This window comes from Monomorium pharaonis, chromosome 4, assembly GCF_013373865.1.
Source record: "Monomorium pharaonis isolate MP-MQ-018 chromosome 4, ASM1337386v2, whole genome shotgun sequence".
NCBI classification, from domain to species: domain Eukaryota; kingdom Metazoa; phylum Arthropoda; class Insecta; order Hymenoptera; family Formicidae; genus Monomorium; species Monomorium pharaonis.
In genome coordinates this window covers 25,186,473-25,209,079 of record NC_050470.1, presented here as the reverse complement: position 1 = coordinate 25,209,079, position 22,607 = coordinate 25,186,473, and the positions used below count along the sequence as shown (strand labels likewise).

The 22,607-nt window shown below is 39.5% G+C and overlaps 1 protein-coding gene and 1 long non-coding RNA gene across 3 annotated transcripts in view; both read right to left on the bottom strand.

Moving 5' to 3' along the window:
- Positions 1-491: 491 nt before the first annotated feature.
- Positions 492-13,259, bottom strand: LOC118645394. The gene is made up of 3 exons (XR_004963084.1): positions 10,797-13,259; positions 3,569-3,883; positions 492-3,171 (listed from the first exon to the last, which is right to left on the bottom strand). It is a non-coding gene; the product is annotated as an uncharacterized LOC118645394 (long non-coding RNA).
- Positions 13,260-17,292: 4,033 nt separating this feature from the next.
- Positions 17,293-22,607, bottom strand: part of LOC105833443 — a 34,256-nt gene continuing 28,941 nt past the window's right edge. Inside the window, exons 8-12 of one of the 2 annotated variants that reach the window (XM_012675187.3) lie at positions 22,095-22,441; positions 21,427-21,939; positions 21,193-21,305; positions 20,898-21,105; positions 17,293-20,817 (exon numbers count right to left, since the gene is read on the bottom strand). In XM_012675187.3, coding sequence (XP_012530641.1) covers positions 20,247-20,817; positions 20,898-21,105; positions 21,193-21,305; positions 21,427-21,939; positions 22,095-22,441 — 1,752 coding nt within the window. In that variant the 3' untranslated portion in view covers positions 17,293-20,246. The remainder of the gene's footprint in view (positions 20,818-20,897; positions 21,106-21,192; positions 21,306-21,426; positions 21,940-22,094; positions 22,442-22,607) is intronic. The other variant, XM_036286277.1, reaches the window with a different exon arrangement.

Sequence of the window (22,607 nt, the reverse complement as noted above, 5' to 3'; positions counted from 1 at the left end):
ACATCGATGAGTTAATTTTTTAAAATTAAAAATTTATAATTTTCAAAAGTCTAAGCAAAAAAAGATCAAAGGAAATATCTGCCATTCTATTCTACACATATAATTTTAAGAAATTGGCAGGTAGTGGTGCAAAAAAAAAACGTTTTCTAATAGACCGAGTCTTCTGGCGAAAATTTCATTCTTTTCTATATGAATTTGTGTGTAGGAGTTAAAAACAATGCGATCTAAAACCGGTTGCAGAATCATCTTCTGAAATTGGCAGGTGCCCCCGGGGTGGTTTCTCGCCTCGACCGTTTTTCTCCCTTTGTCTCTCCAACATGAGCGTGGCTAAAATCAATATTTAATCGAACTACCATCGCGCGCATAGCTCGAAGGCAGGTGCGAAAGCAGACCGCCATTGTCTCAGCCGGGAATCGCCATGATTTTGGCGCCGCGGGGTATCCCCGTGGCTTTAGGTCCCGTTCAGATCCAGCTTCCTCAGTCTCCTCTTCTTTTTTTTTCCTCATTTTCTGGGTCGTGCCTCGCGATAACGATCAGACCAAGATAACGAGCAGGGAGGTAATTGGGTGCTGGATATCATCTTGGCATCTTCGCGCCTTTCGAAAGTGAAGTCTCCGCCACTTTTACGACTACCACGCATGCGTGGAACTGTTAAAGTGGGATAGTGGAACTTTGTAAACAAGATTTTATATGGTTTCTCATTTTATTCCAAAAAATCATTATGTAAATCCGTAAGATTATCTCTAAAAATTATGTACAGGAAGCTTCATAGAATGCGACGATCACATATTAAATGTTAATGTATGATAAGGATTCAAGATGTTGCTACATGAGCAAAAAAAATATTATGAGTAACATTAATTAGAACAATTAAGTTAAAAAGGTAACATAATTTATTGGCATACATAAGTTACATAAATGACGTTGAAGTAGCCTAGCTTTTTTTGAAGAAATAAATTAATAAAATTGTATAAATAAAATTTTTATAAATAAAGATGAAATGGAAGAGACAACTAAATCTATAAATTTAAAGTAATCTGACTAACGTCGAATATCTCTAACTGTAAAGTAATCTTGAGGAACTAAATATGTTAGTATAATTAAAAGTTACAATTTCGATGGAATCGCGGCAATTAAGCACTGACAAATCCTTGAAGCCGACTTTGCGGCATGACTTAGACATTAGTCAAACAATTAAGAGCTAGTAATGGAACGTCACATAAATAACGTAGCGCAATAGCGCACGATGCGTATACCTGGAGACCTCCCTTCTTCCTTTTCCTTCTATCCGCAACGGATCACGTTAATGGAATAATACGCGTGCACGCGCGGCATGCATGTATGTATACGAATTCGCAATGTACATGGCCGCGAACGGCGGAGATTTCGCTGCGGAGTGCGGTCTCCCGCTAATATCGCGTGGGCGGTTCAATTTGCCACAAGACTGACCTTCTCGAATTGCATCGGCGACATTAACCTGTCATAATTACGTCGTACCGGGTCTCTCATCGTGGTTCCGCGCGGCTTTTGCGGAAACCGCCGCAATCTGCCGTCGATCGCCGACTGAAGAGCGATTTAACGGGCAATCACAAGTAGCGGCTTAGTTTCTATGTTTCTTGTACAGAAAAAGTAAATAAAGTATAGATATATAAAACGTACATATAAAGAACGAAATCATTGTTTTATATTAGATATAAAATTAATCTTAACTTTGTCTTTTAATTTTTCAAGTCACAGAGTGGCAGTAGTTATAACTACGTTCTAAAGTATCTAAAACTACTTTAAAATAGAAATGTATAGGTATACATGATGTAAATCTTGGTAGATTAGATAAAGGAAATAGATGGAATGTTTCGAAATATCCATAGTCGAGTTGATTAGGCTAAAACTGCCTATTATATCCTACCTAAGCTAATTATTCGAAATCCAATCACTATATAGTCGAAGTGAGAAAGATGTCGAGTTTAATTTTATGTTTCCAATAAACGGCCGATCTTTCACACAAACGAGTTTATCGACCAACTCTTTTTTAAAAAAAGATTACATGGAAGATCCTTTCCCAGACGTGATCAATCGATAACGCGTAATGATCGCTGACCGGTAATTGTAGTCCATGTTTTTTTTTAAATTACAGTGATTCCGCGGTTCCACAAAATCGTGTGTCACTATGGGAGCCGCCTGATAATTACCAGCCGGGCGTGAACGAGCGGTATAAATTGTCAGCGCGCGTAATTAACGGTGGAGCTATCGCGTCCTTGAGTAATCAGCAATTAAGCGGCGCGTAATTGCCTAATACCTGCCCGTCACTTGGGCACGGACCGCCGTGTGATAAGATCACCGGCCGCCTGCCGCGGGCCATCTCTGAACCCGTATACGTGCATGTATATACATATACGAATACATCGTGTCTCGTTCGTCGGCTTCTCCGGGCGCCTTCTCGCCGACTGTCGTCTTCCAAACAGGTAGCGACCAGATTTCTTCATGGTCGGCGAAGTTGAATTTTTTTTTTTCTTCTACCTTCTCTTATTTCATGCGTATCGAAAAATTACGGAGATGATTAAGCGAATTAAGAGTAAGTGAAAGCGAAGTGGACAGGTGTTGCGCTTGAAGGTATTCATTAATTTTATATTTGTCCCATCTGGTTTACATTTGATCCTCATTCGTCGTTAAAATTATAAAAACGGTCATTACGCTCCGTCGCCGATGAATCGCGCATTGAAAATTTATCTCGAGAATTATCTCGATGTCGGTGGTCCATCTCCCTCGTCTCCCGACAAATGAATAACAACACAACATGTAGCGTAAAGCGCGTGCAAATTAGTCACCGATCCTCGTGCCCGCAATTCCTACGCACGTGCGTGCGTGCGTGCAGGGTACAAGGGAATCGGGCAGTTCCGGATCACGTCGCGAGCCGTGCGTAGGCATCGCCAGCACAGACATACTCCATTCACTTGGCGCCACATTCATTCATAGGGCTGGGGAACGCGAATACGAGCCGACCGTACGTCGACGACTCCGTTCTAACGCCGCCGCCGCCGTGGCCGACGTCATCGTCGACGCCGGCCAGCCCTCGTTCAGGGTCGGTGAGATCATTTTTTGTTGTCCCGATAATCCGTCCGACATCTAGTCCGCCGACTCAAAAGCAATATGCATACTCTCTGCCATTGTTCCCTGTAACATAATTGTGATAATGTAGATTTTAATTTAATTGTAGAGGAGAGGAACGTTAGCAGTCCTGAATTGAGAAGAACGAAACGAAAGCGTCGATTACACGTCGTTGATATCAATTTTAAGAGTTAACGAAAGAAAACGCCAGCAATGAAAGGAAAAAAGAATTAAAATTGTGTTGCGTGGATTATGTTTTAATGAAATTTAATTAATTAGATATCTTAGTTTGCTCAGAGCAATATATATATTTATATATAAGTAACATTTGATCACTAATTATTCACGTGAAATAGTACAATTGTCTGTTGATTCGTTCATTTGCATTCTATTCATCTGAAATCTCGCGGCGTGTAACCGACCGAATAATCAAGTTGGGTTATTACCATACATACATACGTACATGTTATGTGCGCTCACCGGGTTCGGCCATGGTCGTGCCGAACGTAAGTATAAAGCGAGTTCCTCCCTCCTGCCGCTTGATTCCGTGGTAGGTACCTCTGTTTTCCATTCGCCTGGATCGGCCGCTTGCCAGCGGAGAATTCAGAACGAATAGTGCTGATTCGCGACACGGATAACCTCGTGCACCCGGACGCTGACGGCTGTTCGCGACCTTTCCCTTCTAGATCCTTATTATCTGCTCGCAGGTGCTTTATCCGGCATCGAGGATGAGATCTCCTCGAGCATTACTCGTTTAATTTATTTCCGCGAGAAAATGCTGGAATAAAATTGCAATTGCCTTCGATTTATGCATTCTGCAGATTTATTTATTTATTTATTTATCTCATAGAATTACTTAAATCATTTCGTAGTCGAAGCGTTCAATAACCTCGCGAGTGTTCTCTCTAGCGATTTACGAGCGCGCCATCGAATAAATAAATTTATGCGTGCACGCATGCATGCGCACGAGACGTTACGCGTCACCTATGTGGATACCTATAATCTAGCGTTATAATAACTAGTTGCACGCACCGTGCTTTCGCCGAGGCGCCGTGTGTTATTGTTCGACGGAAAAAGAAAAGCAAGATGACGAGTCGGAGGAGGATGGAGGAGGAGGAGGAGGAGGAAACGCAGGGAAACGCAGGTAGACGAGCGAGGATGCGACGAAGACGCGGACGTTTCTCTCGAGGAAACTTTTATCTCGAGCTCGAACGATGATTCACACTCCCGAGCGGAGAAGGTGTCACTGCATGTATGCATAAGCGCGGTTCATTACGGCTCAACGCCGCGCGCTGGCCCACGTGCCTCCTTGATCGCGGTATATGCAAATCGCGAGGGCCTCGAGCCATCCTTCCTCGATCTCTCGCACTTCTCCGCGATCGGAGATGGAAATCCCTCGGCAAGAACCCAGCGTCATCTACACAACACGTCTCATCGTACAATATCACACCGCAAGAACGAGCATCCGGATGAGTGAATGCTGGATGAATACCTGTTCGTTTGTGGCACAGAAATATCGATAAATAGTGTCATCTTCAATTAATCTTTATCTAAGATCTGAGATATCTTTTCAAGTAGGGTGTCAAATTTACGTCTTTGTAACATTTATAGAATACACATGACGTTTATTTATCCTATATATTAAACGTAGATCATAGTAAACGGTAATACGTGTTTAGAGCGAGTTAAAATGCGTTTGCATTTAAAACGATATATAGAAGAACGTTTAAGCGCTGAAACGCAAGTGCACGACTACCATTCTTTGGACCACGCAGTCATTTTCATAATAACAATGGCCGAAACAGCCCACACGTCGTCGTATTCATGATGAGTAGTTTACGATGCGAGTACCGCCACCTTCGCAAATCTCTAGTCTGGCAGATCGAGCGCTCTGCACTGCCCGACTTGCCTCATTAATGTCTGTCCCGGCTAACGATTTCATTAAGATTTTGCTTTGAAAGCGATCCGACGAAAACAGATCAGCCATGTTCGTTATTAATCTTTTGTCGCTGACATGAAAAGCACATTGATATAAAATATCTCGATTAATTAAATGCACTTACTTGATAAACGATGAATCTCTTATGGACGATCGAGCAAATTAAAATTACACAACAGCGGCGTTTGCGAGTAGCTTTAGGTCGCGTTTTTAGTCAATCGATGAATGCGAAACGAAATGATAGCGACACGCGATTTGCTCGTCAACATTAATACTCATGGTTACTTATACAATCGCAGATCGTGATTCGATACCCAACGTAGTTATTGTTATCCCACGAATGTCGTCGACGATGTCACGATCGGTAGCCGTGCACGTACCGCGGAATGAATGGATACGATAACTCCAGTGTGATAACGATCTCGTTTATGAGCAACTCCAGGACGAAGTCACCCCGATCATAACCACGAACGAGAGCAGCGTCATATCGTTGCAGCAAGAATATGCACCCTGCTGATCGTGGATAATCGAGGTAAAGGTAACCGTGACAAGAACAGGTCATGAATTTTTATGCATGTTTCATCGATGGAAAAAGCCAAAGGCAATACAAGTTAAACATCTCATTATCCACAAATTATGATTAAATATGATTCTTGAAAATTTAATTGTATGGATATTTCAACAGGAAGTTGAGAGAGAGAGAGAGAGAGAGAGAGAATTTTGACTACACCTAATATATTTACACAATGTATTCCATAAAATTCGATATACAGATTATTAATTTTTGCAAGTTCAGAAAATATCTGATAGCGGTTGAGACACTTGTCGCGGAAATCGGTAATCTTAATGGGACACCCACGTGCTATACCTAAAGGAAGCAGCTTCGTAGTACTTCGAAACTTGTACGCTTTCAGAACGCGTGTCCAATCGACTCGACACGGCGCAATCGGATTCCGTTAATTGCAAATTTATAGCGGTGCGTGTAAAAAAATCACACGAAAGTCGGAAAGAACGACTGCGTGGTGCGCACAGGACGTCATTCCTTAGACTAGAGAACATACCGGAGACATCGCAATGTTATCACTATATATATTTTTAATTTATTTTCAGTGTTAATCTAAGCTGCCGATAATGACAAAGTTTTAGTTTTAATATAATTTCAGAAGTTTTAATAACCCATACAATAAGAAAATATCGGAATATTAAAATTTACTGAATTTTGAAAATTTTATACTGAAATCTTTTATTTTTGAAATAAGATCTATTATATTATATACATTTTTATCAATTTAAATTATATTTTAATATTTACCGATGCATTAAAACGCTTACATCTTTTTATGTAAAAGTTTTATATTGAAAAATATTTTATCACTTCTTATTATTATATCATTATCTGCTAATTTTCATATTACATTACTCGTTTGATTAGATTGCATAGACGACTATGCAGATACTTTTTCCTGTCACATTTTTCGCCATTGGTTCGATAACGGTCTTCACGATGGCGATATTCGCGGGCGCGCAATATTGCATGCGGCATGACTCATTCGACATCTCTTACTCGACCACGCGTGATTATTTCACGTTTGAAACCACCTCCGCGGTGGTAAGCATTATACTTGTCGACATTGCCACCTTTCGTCTCACGTCGGCTTTTGTGCGCGCTACCATTGATCGCGTTGGCAGCGATCGCTGAAAATTTATTCGTGGCGATAATGCACGATTGTTATCTTTTGATAGGATAAGTGATAAAAAGTTAATTTGCAAAATAAGTCATTTAAATTTATTTATTATAATTACTTTTAAAAATTTTTGGCTGTAGAGTATAAAAGATAGCTTGTCTAATCTCTCTATCTCTCTCTTTCCTTTTATATTGTAAGAATATATTTGTTAGCAGTCATGTTAAAAGTCGATAAAAACTAAAGTAAGAAATTAATGAAGGATGAAGAAAAACACTTCCTGGCGCCTTTGTTGGATAAGGTAATGCGTCACTGTGTTCAGCTGAACAAACATTAAACAATGGTACCGCGGTTAACATAATGCATCGTTAATGTCTCCCGGTACCCGTGTCACGATTTTTCACCTGCTCGCCGACACAAACGGAATACATCTACATTTCAAAAATGTATGAGTAGTTAAGGTCTTATCACTAAAACTAAAGATTAACTTGAGCAAAATGTTTTTCTACGTATTATATAATACGCGTGATAAATAACTGGCTTTATTTTATTCAAGATATATTATTTAAATTTTCTAAAGGTATATTGTGCGTTAAATGTGCAAATACAATAATTACATTGTAAGTATAATAACTTGCATGTGCAAATGGAAAAGCAATGGATGAATACTAACATTTGAAAGATTAAAGAATTTTGTGCTAAAAGTGAATCGCGGTCAATCACCACGTGCAATTAGAAAATGTTTAATGAGACACTGAGAATGCCGTAAACTATTCGCGGGGTTAATGATCATTTACACACAATGAGGGAAAGCATCCGCGGTTATTGCCTCCTGTGATATCGCGTAGGACACACGTCGCCGACGTTACCTGCGTTTCTAGACAAAGGCAGAGAAAGAATAACGAACCGTCGCGCTCGCGTGGTCTGACAGATCGACACGTCATCCCAGATGCAATCAGATTCTCCACGGGATCAGATTGCAATGGGACGAAGTAGGGAACGGTGTAACGAACCAATTTTGTTTTCTCGTTAATAGCGAATTGCCCTGCGAGGTCACATAAGGAGAATTTCGCGACATTCTCCGATGCGAGATCTTTCGATACAGCAGCGGAGTTAAATCTCTCCGCTATTTCACTCTCCCTTTGTCCCTCCCCCCCCCCTCTTCCCTCTGCACGTTGCAGCATTTCCTGTCTCGACTCCCTTTGCGGGGTAACCGAGAGAGCGGCCATAAAACACACGATAGGGAGACAATATTCTCTCCTGAGCAAACAATGGCTAACTTACGACGATCGTAAACAATCCCCTTATCCGCAGGTCGTTAGCGCTGCATAATAATTTTCACCAATCCCCACTGCGTTTGCTTAGAATATCGAATTAGAATAATTTTGTTCGATAATCGCCTTTTTAGTACAAAATTATGTAAAAAGAACTTTATCCAGGAAAAAATTATCTAGATAAAGGAAAACTTTTTTATTATTTAATTGAACTTTACAAATGAGCGAAATATATTTTTAGTAACATTTTTAATACCAGTGGGCTGTTTAATAGTTTTTCTTCGAGCTAGGGTAGAGAGGAAAGATGAGAGGGATGATTTTGGGCGACGACATATGCTACCGATCCGTCGTTTCGTCTTACACGTGAGTCAGCTTAGGATTTAATGACACACGGCCGGTATATGCATTAGGGCTGTACGTGCGGATGAAACTCGTGACTCTATTAAGCTGACACAGCTACTTACAATCGAATGAAACATATACAGGAATTTAATGTTTTTCCTTGTTTATTTTGTAGTTCGAGTTATCTCGTTAAAATTTATATATATTAAAAGTTTTAAATTGGCACAATGCAGCAAAATACAAAAAAATTTTGCAAAAGAAAACAAAAGTATATTTTAGTGTCACTTTAGGTGGCACCTATTTCCGGGTCCGCTGTAACTATGTAAAGATACATATAAATTCGGTATAATGGAACGAGAATTAATTCCTGATCACGCTAGTTTCGAGTGAATTGAAGCATTCTATCTGCGATTCGATATGTCAAGGATAATGTCGTAGTGGCATTGAGCGCTTAATAGTCTTAATGGGTCTGCCTTTCGTGAATAAGTTGATCGATCTTTTTGCTGCGTGGTGTCAACGCGTCGAACGATAATAACCAACGCACTCAATTACGCCGTGGCGGACCTGGTGGCATTGATTCGCAACGAAATTGAAATTATTTCGGTACGTAGGAAATCGCGGTGTCAGCAATCGAGGCAGCAGGCTTACAAACGATCTATTTATAATTGAGTGTGATCTATCGACGATTGACGGGCGTGGGTGGACGGCGGACACACGATCTAACCTGGCGCCCGGATCCCGGCACCGGTATACATGAGAGGTCTGTAAGTGAGATTATTCTGACTCATTTGAGTTAGCAGAACGACGTATAGGGACGGTGGCGATTGTCGGCGCGGCGGTCGTGCTACACGATCGTATAAGCGTAAATTGAAACGCGATACGCGCGTAATATGATTTGCGGCGCGCACGGTGACAGATGTACACGCGCCGCGCTCGATCGGATAGGCCCGCACACGTACATGTTGCGCGGAATTGACAAAAAAAAAACTGACAAGTTGTCTAATTTATCTCGCGCGAGAAATCTCTCGGTTTTGCGCCGATAAGTCGAGGCTTTTGACCGCGAGACCGTTGTTAATCGTGCCCAATAAAACGCGCGATTTATGTATTAATGCAGTATGCCTGTGAAACTTGAAATCGACGTAAAACGCGCTTAATTCCGAAACATTATACGGCGAATAGATTTCGTTTGGATATTATTTTTGAAAACGTGTGTCGTGAGAATCGCGAGATACTTTCAGCAACGCAGACATTTCGAAGTCTGTTTTTTTTTTTCCAATTAAAATGTTCTGAACAAGATACCTCGTAACGTTTGCACTCAATGATAACAGAGTATTATACATAATGTCTAGTCGTACGAGGTCAATCTACACTCATAAAAAACGAAGCACAGCCTATTACATTCATATAAATCGTATTTTTAGAGAGAAATAAGCGGAGCGAGGGCAGGGGAGGGTTCCCGGAGAAGTATTTATTAATGTATCTGTCGGCGCAACAGCGCGGACCACCCTCGAAGGACATGAAAGTTCTAAAAAAAAAAACCCGCGGCGCAAGTTAATTAGCACCTCGAGCGAAACCGATTTCGCAACGGCCGGGATCTCGGGGCCGATCGCGTACTACTTGGATGCGTCTCGAAACGTAAAAACGGGTCAGTGGGATTGTGTACGAGAGAGGGCCCCCTCGGGGTACGTTCGCCGAGAGACTCGGCTAAATCTATATACCGTGCATCGATCGGCGGAGCGCCGGTTACGCAATCGCAATTAAAGTGATCGTGTAATCGTAAGCGGGGCATAATTAACGAGCCGAATCGTGCCGACGCGCTCCGACGACGGTGTACTTGTGTGTCTATCGCGGCGCACGATCGCGCGGGCGCCCCCGCGGGCTCGCGGAGCTTCGTAAGTAAGCGCAATTTGCCATATTGTCTCTAATAATCCCGTCTAATTAGTTTTGTCTCCCGTTTATATCGATCGTTAGCCCGAGAGCACGGTCGACTCTTCGCCGATGTACACGGAGAAACGGAAGAGAAAGCACTTGGCGTCGGCCCACGCGCTCTACACTCAGAGCGGGCTGAAAAATGCCTGAAAAAAAATTGACGTCTGCAAAGCTGTAAAACCATATGATTACCCATAATAAACGATTTTTAACACCGAAACGACCGCGGTCTTTACTCGCGACGCCGCAATTGCAATGTTTGCTCGTGAATAGACCATTATTTAACAGCAAATTTGTTTAAACGAGCTTCCCGATCCGATATCTGACGAGGCAAATAAGATTTTTAGAATCGAACATTTATACTTGGCATCGCAGTTACGGCTCTTGTATTTCCAATGCGAGATTCTATGTTAAACGCGAGAAGCCGTAGAGATAGGAAATGATGTTTATTAGGAGACAGAATTAGTTCCGCACGTGAAGCAAAGGTAATACAGCATGACAAGAGAACAACAAAGAGATCCAAACCGGTCGTAGGTCGTAGACTTACGGCCCAATCAGATTTTATGTTCCGTTTGCCTAAGAAGACACCAAGGAAAGCCGCTTAATTATTTCCTAGTTCGCCTTTTTTTTTTACATTTCAATTTAACTTCTTCAATTACGAGCGTGTTCGTGACGCACATTATAGACCAAGCCGTTTACTGCCAAATGAAGAATCGTTTCGAACGCGAAATCTTTCACCGCGGATCATTTAGCTCGAATGAAAGGAATTTACGATTCGCAGATTCGTTTTCTGCCTTTGACGCAACCGGCAAAACTGAGACGCGAGACGCGATGCAATCCTCACGACGCATTCATGAGTGAGGACCTGCTGCTACTCTGACCCGATTAATCACAGAGCCGCCGCGATACAAACGACACGAGATGCATCACTATGACGTTCCCGCGAACGTCACTTTTCCGCGCGCCTACCCGCGCGAGTTTGTTAACTCCGCTCCGACAGCGCGCGTTTGTCTCGAGCGTTGTTCGTTTCAACGCTCACGTAACACAATTCCTCGCGCGCGCGATCTAACACTTTTCTCGTGACTACAAATACACCCGAAAGGATTAATGACGCTATCAAGCGCGTTAAACGTTACTCGTAACAAACCGACCGACTCTCGTCCGCGGGATAAATCATGCGCGTGCACGAAAAATTCCCGGACCCATAGTAATTTCTGATCGATCATTCGTAAAAAGCCCGCACCGAGAAATGATCAGCATCGTTAATGAGGCGCATTGCACCTGGGTCGCAGCATTAATACTATTTGATTCAATCTTTCTTTTCTATCTAGATAAGATAAGAATCTAATCTGTAGAAAGATCTGTTTATTCTTGAAAATGGTCAATTTTATCACTGCTGAAGGAAAATTTGAGAATTTTACTTTTAATTTAAATTTTATCTCTTTTTCTGACAAAATTGTTTCTTTGTTTCATTTTCTCTCGATAACGCAAAATGTCGGCAATAGATTAGCAATAAATATAGCATCGATTTACAAGTTCTTAAAGCAGTTTAGAACAACTTCGCACACTTCTCGTTGTATTTTAGCTTATTCGAGATAATTTTAATCGATCTGTCGCAACAATCGTGCCGGCGAACTCTCTTATCCGCATCCGCGGCGTAAATAAACAATACACGGCGCGAACTGTCAATCAGTGGGACTACATCTAGCAAGCTGGAATTTGTAAATCAATTCGATATCGGCGCGCACGATGCAAATGACTCGCGCGAGCTATTCACGCCCACCGGCACGATCGTAGCTGCCAGCCGTAATTGACTTTGTATTGAGATTTATCCGGTTCTACTGGCGATCCCTCAGTCCTTCGATTTCCAGCCGTTGTTCTCATTACACTAGTGAACATGATCATTGCCGATACGTTGTATCATTCGCAATAATCCTTGCATATTGTTTACGTTAGAATTTAATTAGAATTTCTCTATCAGTTTCATTTTCTACGTGATAATTGTTTTGAGATATGTAATACATGTACGTTATCGCCTGCAGCATCATACGATTTATTTTTTTAATTGTTATTTATAACAAAAAAAATATAAAATATATGTTAATATATGAGAGTTATTTATAAAAGTTTATAGAATAAAACTAAATGCATATACAAATATATGCTGACATAATTGAATATCCGCCAAGACACAAATGTTTCTCGGTCAAAATATAAAAAATTAAATATTTAGTATAAATTAAATTTAGTTAAAAAATAATCGTGAATTTACTCGGTTTTCTATAATCTGCAATGGAGAACTAACAGTTTTATTATTTATTGTTATTAAATCTCGTGAGTACATTAATATCGCGCATTAACGTAATGCAATATTCCGAGCACAGTCTCCAGACAAGTGACACCTTAGACCCGGCGCAGTGCGATTATCTATCCGCCAGACGACATCCTATATCTTCGTTAGTGTCCGAGATGATATAAGAAATGTGCGCGGTGCGTTCCTTCGAGGAAACGCCGAAGAGCGTTTTAGGTAGGTCTCCTCGTATTAGATACGGTGTATCTCAGTGGGGAAACGATGCATTGTATCCATGTGTGAACGTGGCCGTCTTCTGATTAAATAAATGATCGTGATACTCCAACGATAAAAACATAATGGATATTAAAAGAGGAAGAAATTAACGAAGGAAAAGAAGCTTTTTTTTGTCTGAAAATAAACGCGTTTAACGGAAAATTCTTTTCTCAAATAACTTTCTGATAATCTGATTCGCTTTCTTCGATCCCATTCTCTGACCGTTACTACGTGCACTTCGCGTTACCAATTCGAGGATTTGTAGCCTTCGAGATAATTTTTTTTTTCCTATACTCGTCAATCATTGTTTACACCTGTGTGTAAAGTCTTGCGAATCGGTAGAACACCCTCCCATTTAAATGTCATGAAACCCACCTCCGGCTGTTCCGTGGAACGTGGAACAACCTGCCACGCAAACACTCTCCCGTACACTCCCACTTGTACACGATCCAGCGATTCCTCCGCGAGACTTTACGCGTCTCGCTAAACCACGCGGAGTGCCATAAGAATCCCATAAAAAAGTCAGGGAAGGTGTGAAGTTCGCGATCGCTCGTGTCCCAACGATCACGATAATAACATTAATGCGCATCGGCGAAGGGGACGATCGGCAAACTGGTTCTCCGTCCGTGAATTTGCGAGCGGCGTGTTGTCGAGTGATGCTGGAACGCCGGTCTGAATTTCTGCAATCTGAATCGGCGGGACCGCGTGATACGTCGTAAATGCATCGAGCATCCTGTAACTGCATCGCGTTATGGTCCAGCGATCATGCGGCTGTGAACGAATTTCCCCCCCCCCCCTCTCTCCCTTCGCTTTCCGTACTTTCAATTATCCAGACACCTTCAGGAAATCCACCACAAGTGTTCATTATTAATTTCGTATCTTGCGTAACGTGCGCACTTTCGTTTCTCGTACGTTTCGCACGGGTTCTCCCGAGTGGCACCGTTAAGGTTCGCGCGGTGTCAATTAAGCTAGAAAATCGCGCCCGATCGCGATATTGGCGCCGATAATAATGATGTTACTGATCTCCTCCGTTCGATCAAGCGCGTTGCCCGCGAGCGAGCGAACGAGCGCTCTAAGAAGAAAGCAGACTTCGGTGGCTTTCGTGGTTTGATTTACGGCCGGCTAAAGAGCGCTCCGACACCGGTGAAAATCGGCTCCGATACAGGGAGTGGTCGTACAGCCGCCGTGTCAGATTAATTGGCGATTCGTTTCTAATTTATTTAACACAAAGAGTAGAATAGAGCATAGAACGCTGAAGGATTTATTCTGTTTCGAGTGTGGGGGGTGGGAGATGAAGTGCGAAGACTAGTAGCGAATGTCTCCTACGCAGTCTCGACTTCTTTTGTTATATCTTCTTTCTCCGTTAAAAAAAATTTATTGTAATGACAGTCGCATAACTCTCGAGAAACGACTTCTGGTCAGTTCCACAGAGAACAATCAGATAACCACGAATGCTCGCATGTTCTTACGTAAGAACGGGCCGCGTTAACGTAACGTACACGTCGCGTCGATTTTCTCTTTCGGCAGGAAGAAGAGAAGCGGAAGATCAATGGTCGATCATTGGTACGTTAAATCATAAGCACATACGTTGATATCTCTCAATCGATTTTTTATTATTACATTTACATGATAAATGTATAATAATTATACAGAGACATTTAGATGGAGAAAGAATGAATCTACACACCCATTATGGAGAATTCTTCTTTCTATTGAAAAACTTGCATAAAAATTGAGATATAATTTTTAAAACTTTTTATTGAGAAAGAATTTATTTATACTATTTTTTATAAGCATTTGTGTGTGTATATGTGTGTGTGTGTGTGTGTGTGCTTTAATTTCATATTTTTCTGAACATTTACTGGAAAATAGTTTTACTTTTAATTCAGATTGAATTAGATTAGACAATATTAGAAATTTAAGATTAATTAATCAATTGGAAATCAAAGTTCAAAGAATTTGCTGACAAGGAAATGTCATCAAATGAAGAGATTATCGCCAGTCCCCAGTCAGGAACGATTGACGTTTGATTGTGGCACAACGATCACGCGTAATACCGTAGTAATACTTATTAGACAACACACGTTGCGATCGAGTTACGTCACGTGTACGTCGCGAAGAATTAATAATCTTTGTTGCTTAAACACAGCAGCGAACACAGCAGAACAATCTTGTACATCTTGCATTTTGATCGTAGATATTCGTCTTAACTAATTTCTACATTACAACGTACATGTATCGAAAACATTTTTCTATTTTAGTTGATAAGCATTAATTATACTCTATCTATGATGAATAAAAAACAAAGTAGAGTATAATTCTTGTTAATATTTAAAAATAAATATATCTAATCAAGTTAAATTCAGCAATATTTTAATTGCTATTTAATTAAATCTAGTTATTGTCGAATATAAAATTTATACGTTTTACATGCAAATGTTAAATGAGGGCAGCAAACATATAAGAATGCTCTGGAATGCTCTCTCGCTTTGTTACGAGCTTTCGCTCTGATACTCTCTCTTGGTCATTATTTAATTCTTATCGGATATCTGCTACCAAACATAATTTTGCAAGCGGTGTGTTGCATGTCCTCGTAGAAACCAGTTCGTGGGACAGATTGTCGTTTCACGATCGCCAAGGACATCGAAAATATCCTCGTTGATATTTTCTCGTAGTAATGGGAAAAAAAATTATAAAGTTTGTTGCGTTATACATATATAAAGATTCGTTATATGTAAAATTTTCTCAATTAAAGCTACGATAGTCCAATACGTGTTTGCAATGCAACAATCTCAAGAAATCCAAAATCCTAGGAACTGGAAACTTTTAGTGTCTTTTTAAAACTGTCCGTAATCTAACTCGATCGTCAGTGTATGTGTTATCCTCCAAATTTATACCTGGGAGATATGATTACCATAGTAATATCGTAGCGCGTTGTTGCAACTCACCGTTTCAGAACCATGTGATAATAACCGTGCTCCATATCGAGAGAGCAGAAGCCCGGTTGATGCAAGCGTCGGCGCGTTAACACGGGCCTCTGCCGAATCGTTTAACATTATAATGACCGGGCTCCTGAGAACAGGTAGGAACACGCGACCTGTTGCGAGAGAGCGAGCGGACCCCCCGTGGCCTCCGTTCGCCGGAGTGTATGATGTTATCTTCATCTCTAGAGAAGCTAGAGAAGCTAGTTCGCTTCGATGTACATATGCTCGCGGAAACAATAGGCTGAGCGAGCGACTTTTGATCATTTGGACAGAATATATGTATATATACGTGTGCTATGAAGGGTACGTGCGAATAGCTGCGGCTAAGATACTGAGTTGCCGTTATTATCGCGAATATCTGTGGTATTCAGTCGCGAATACCCGCATATACGCGTCGGAAACGTCACCCGGGAAGACTTACAACATACACCGACGAGGAGAGCTTTCTCGAGTATCAGTCTTCTTTCTTTTAGGCTGCCGCTAAATAAACAGCCGACAATGAAGATATTATGGCGCGCGAGATTAAAATACCTGGCACGATGCATATATCTCGTGAATTACGAATCACAGATTTTCTAACATGTAAACATATCCAACAATAGTATTATTATTAATTACTGCATGATTACTGAAATACTACGATGTACATTTTATTAATATTTAAAAAATTGCATCGGAAATTATTTCAAATACATTTTCTTGAAATTAAAATTAATTAACTGTTAAACAAATTAAGAAACTCATTTTGTATTGAATAATTTCTTTTATATTGCAATAGATGCAAAACATATATGTAACGCATTATGGATTCAGTGCAAGAATAGTTTATGGTGGCGCAAGCTATCGGAAGAAACAGAAACTGCTTTTAGCAACTGACTACTTGAAATCATTTTAGCTACTGATGATGCTTTGAATATTATTTTAATAGAGACAATGGATTGACACAGCATCGCTTTTTTTCTATACATAATTTCTATACATAATTTATTAAAAAATAGTTTTGTGTTTTACCCTTTATCATAACAGAATATCTTGTTCTTAACGCTTTAAATCTGAATGAATCTGTTAGCCTGAAGAAAGCTTTCCCTCGTATTATAGAAGATGAATGTGTTGCTGTATAAAAGGAGCAGACAACAGATTATTTGTAAAGTACGTTTATTGTTTAAAATATGTTACTTTCGTTTCCATGTTTCTTTTTATCTTTACAAAATTGTAACTAAAATTATAAAAGACTCTATTAATTAATGACAAACAATTATTATACAAGAATTTGAGGTATATACAATGCATGAAAATCGAATCTATGATACATGTGTATTATAGTTATACATTTCTGAAATATAAATAATGTTAAAACTTGTGCTTAAATATATGCATATAACATTATCAACATAAATATTTGAAACAAATTCAAATCTTTAAATATGCACATAAAAGAGAGTGGTCACATGAGCAATAAAAAAAATTCAAAAATGTTTAATATTATGTAATTCCAGAAAGCTCAATAAATATACGCTCGAGGAACGTACGCTGCGAATATCATTCGCCGCAGACTAAATTACAATATAGTACGACAATAAATAACATTGGTATAATCCATAGCGAGTAAATTCAAGGATCTTATACGTGCTCTAAGAATAATCGCATATATCTGGCAAAAAATCGCCAAAATTATTTGATAAAATTAACTACTAAAGGAAGGACATATAGTAACGTGTCGCGGTATGTACAAACGTATGTAAAAGCTCTTTTTATAAGCCTTACAGTCTGCCGAAGGAATACGCCGACGCATTCGCGAATATTGTTCCTCGATCAAACGAGTAGTAAAAAAAAAAGTATCTACGCAATGACAAGTATTAATTTTCTGGATCGTTGTGATGTACATGTTGGCGCGATGTTGGCGTAATGTCTAAATTAAAAAAAAAATAGTTGTACATACATATAAATGTTGAACGATTTTTTATACATTAAAAAAACTCGCTATCTATAGTATAAAAATTAAAATAACAGAATAGTTAAAAATAAATAATTCTTTTTCTATTTTTAAATCATCCTGCGTTATTTATATATGTATATATACATTTTTTTTATTCTGTTTGCGTAGAGTGACATTTGTCTATCTTTTTATTTGAGCTCTTACAAATTATACGTATTAAAAAATTATAGTTGTGTAATAAGTCTTCATAGAATTGTATGTTGTGATGTTGAAATGAAGCATGTAGTACATATATACTGCTTTACAATGTGCCCAAAGAACGTGTAATTTTACTATGTACAATATAGTAGTATTAAAGGCACGTTTTTTACAACGCGGCCGAATATACACGAACAGTCACGAAACTGGAATCGAAAATTAAAAATACTTTTCTATCGGAGTCTTTGATGCTCTATATGCGTTTCTGGTGAACGCTCTTAGTTGTATAGCTATTCAGTCATTAAATTGAACAGCGGATGCTGAAAGAAAAAGTTAACCCTTTCCAGCTCTTTATCATTCTACTTAGGTATCTATTCGTATAATTTTTTGCACTTGTCACCTAATGAATGGCACTCTTTGCTCTACGCTATAAATCACTTATTTAAAAAGCGATACGTGAATGGAGAGTTTTGTCAAATTGTTTTAATTATTACTTTGAAAATAAGGAATATTTTTTCGTATACGTCCTTCGACGTTTCATTTACATCAAAAATGCAGGAACATTAAAAAAAGAACGATTCTGAAGGAACTGTCAATTGATACCGGAAAGGGCCAAATATATTTACGTGAATTTATTTACACAAAATAGGATGTACTATCTGTCATCTGGCAACACTACTTTATACAAGAATGCTATTAGTGGACCCTTAACGAGAAATATATTCCGTACAAAAATCTTTTGCAAGAAATCCACTCATATCAATAAATAATCGCACCTGTAATCGAGTATGTAGCCAGCCGGTGATTAGTCTTACGATAGTGATTAAATAGTGATGTGAATGTGAGGGCGACGTGCGATCGACAAACGCGTAGTCGCATTCGCGAGAAAATATTAACCCTTTCACTGTCCCGTGTCTCGCTAGGATGTTTTCTTTTAGCCACTGTGACAGCTCTTTTTTTATTAGATAACAATTTTTTAATTAAAGCTTGAAAATAAATTCAATAATAAAAATATAGTCCCGAAACATCGAGATTTTTGTATGACAAAATCTTCACTGGGAATTCTTACATTCTGTTTCGAATTTAATGAAATAATAAAAAACGACTGGATAATAAAAGAGTTAAAGAAAGACGGAAAAATTATCGAACTTTTTACGTGTAACGATTAAAAAAAAAATGTCATGGTTACGCGAACACGTCGCCACTCACAAAACACTGGATTTATTCAAATGCGCTAGCTTTCCCTCGAAACGTGACTTGACAAAAAAAAATAAAGAAAAAAAGGATAAAGACAGTTATAAATATGATGCGTCCCTTCCATCTCGAGAGTCAGTCTTAAAGATCCATTGAGCAGAAGACGACAGAACTACTGGATGAAGGATGCACCGACGTCGATCGTCTCTTCCGCTTTCATCGCGAAATTCGCATCTATGAGAAGCAGCTCTTCTCTTTTGTACCCTTTGGTTACTTGTCTGCGATGACGAATAATGTCGGTCATCCGAGTCTGCGACGGTCAGATGATGCGACTTAATTTCGCAATGGAGTCAGTCTCAAAAATAAATCTAGTAATTTCGCCATCGATTAGCTAGCTGTTTCGAGTAATACATATGCTTTCTGTATTAACCCGATATTTAGATACTTCTTTATATCATGATACATGTGCCATTTTTTTCAATTTTATATTTCCATTTATTATTTTTTTTGTTTTGAGCTGCTAAAGATACTTACATTATAATTTTGGCGCACATTTTTTTATTTGATCTGCGTATAAAAATACGCATGTTATCAACAAGGTCTTGTATGATTTACATTCGACCATTTTTTAAGGGTACTCTGTATGTTGAACTTTTTCATTCATTTGAGACCGAATTTCGCTACTAGCATATACATTTCAGGACGCTCTATTTAAAACGAAATAGGAATTCTCTTCAAAGAAGAGAGAAAAACTTTTATTGTTATCGCAAAATCGTTTAAATTAACTTAATTTCTCCATTCTTCAAAGACTTCAAGGGAATATCTCTGGTTAGTTAATTAAAATGCCATATCAGAGAAAGAGAGAGCCATTTTCTCTCGATTCGTTAAAGAATCCTTTAGTATGACCATGGTGATTACATTCGACAAATATCTTGAAATTCATTCGTATATTAACTCTCTTGCTTCATTCCGGAATGATCACCGTTTTTATGGATTCTGATCTTGATTTCGTACAATCATTTTATGAACTCTTTGATCGAATGTACCTCGAGGCACCTGACTAGTTTCCAATTTCTTCATGAAATCGTCTACTTGCGTCAGAGCACTGACACGTTATCGGTGCTTTTCTTCTCGGGCAGCATGGACGTTCTTTCTTCCATTTGGATGTTCCCGGCACTACCATTTTTGCCGGATTCGCAGGGCAACTTCACCATACCCGGTTGAAGATTAACATACCTGTGAGGCTCGTTGTCTTTGACGTTGACGGAATTTCCATGAAGCCACACTTGCTTCAAGACCGAGGCTCTCGTAGAATCCAGCAGGGGACTAGAGCTATCCTGCTCGCACGATTGGCTTATCAGAGATTCCAAAGTCTGATCGTCATCATGCCCATTCAAATCCAGCAGAAGCGGAGGCGAGGAGTTCGGTAACTTTAGTTCCTGTGTAGTCTGCGAAGATGAGCGTTGCGGCCATAAAAGGGAAAATTTCCGATTACTCTCTGCTAGCTGTATATCGAGTTGCGCTGTATGCTCTAATTGCACGCTCGATAGGGGCACGTCTAGACAAGGTGCGATAATGCGAGGATTCAAAGCCAGAAAATCAACGATCTCAGGTGCCGTTGGCCTCTTCGTGTGGTCCACGTTCCAACAGGAATACATTAAATTCTCACTATAAATAAAACATGAGACATAATCCGCATGAGATAAATCGAGTGAGATGCGATCAATCTCAACGACGTGACTACTTACAGCTGCGATTTTATTTTCTTCGGCGCAGTGAGACAATTACCAGCCTTTACGTGCGTGAGCACCTCATTATTGCTCATCCCTTGAAAAGGAAAGCTACCGAATGTAACGATCTCGTAGAGTAGTACGCCGTAAGACCAGACGTCGGATGCTGGCGTGAAAATACCAAGCGCCAGCGATTCCGGCGACATCCATCTTACTGGTAGCATGCCTGCATAAATAAATTTCACGATAAAAAATACACTCATATAAAATCATAATACTCTAACAACAAAAACAAAGCACTTGTTTCTCTTACCTTTCCGATTGAATTTATAATAGTCGTTCTCGTACATTGGCCTTGTCATACCGAAGTCACCAAGTTTTACCACTCGCTGAGCGTTCACCAGACAATTGCGCGAGGCAACATCCCTGACGGAAAAAAAGAAGACATATATATATATATATATATATATATATATATATATATATATAATATAATTGTGATATTATCAAGTATTACAAATTTTAAATTGTTTGAATTGTCACTCACCTGTGAACGTATTTCAACTGTGCTAAATAGCTGAGCGCTCTGGCGACATCCAATGCCATGGCGGTCAGCTTTTTATTCGAGATCTCGTCGGAATCCTCGTAACTTCGATCGTTGACCAGATGTCTTCTGGCCAACAGGTAGGTTTTCAAGTCGCCGTAGAGCATAAATTCCATCACGGTCAACACTGGTTCGCACTTTATGCACACCCCCAACAGCTTGATGATATTCGAATGCTCGAATTTCTTCATGACTTCGACCTCGCTGAGAAAATCGAGTTTCTCGTCGGTTGAGCTACCGACTTTCAGAGTCTTCACAGCGACAGCTAGCCAGCCCTTGTCAGGGAAGAAAGCTTCACCACCGTAAACGGTACCGAAGGCTCCCTCTCCGAGTTTTCGATTAATTACTACTCTATCGCGAGGAATTTCCCACACGTCCAAACTGGAAGTATCCACCCGTGACAGGATACCCAGGGACTTCATGTATTTTTCGTGGATCTGCATTTTTTTGTCATAGCTAAATATTGACAAATAAGAAGATGCAATTAAGTTAAATAAATTTTGGGAGAGAATTCCTTGAAAAAAATTTGCTTTCTTCTACATAATACATCTATATATTAATATAAATAATACAAATATAATAAATGTAAAATAGGAAGATTATAAACGTACTTTCGTTTAATGATGACGAAGCTGACAATCAGAACTGCTCCGAGAAGACCGAAGCCAATAATATTAGCGACCACAATCGCTACTTCGCAAGAAACGTCTAGCAATTCCGCCAATCCTCCTAGAACACATCGCGACGGAGGCTCGGAACCGTCGTCAGGCATTGTCTCCGATAACCAAACGAAAGCCGAAATATTCAAGTCTAAGACTCCGCCCGTAACTTCGTTCTTGGTTTCAGAGATATTCGGATAAAAGTTACCAACGATGTGCGTTTCGTTATCAATGAACTGTACGATATTGATAACAGAATATCTCGATGGTCCACCTAAAAACTTTATTCTTCCGGATACCTAAAAAATAGAAATTTAACTATAACAGCCATTTTTTATACACACGCAAGATATTTCGAAAAATATATATTCTTCAACATATTGAGTTATCAAAAATTCTCAGGAAAATCATTGGTTACGACTAGGCTACACTTACATTTTCTATATTTTTTTTGTCTCTGTTTAA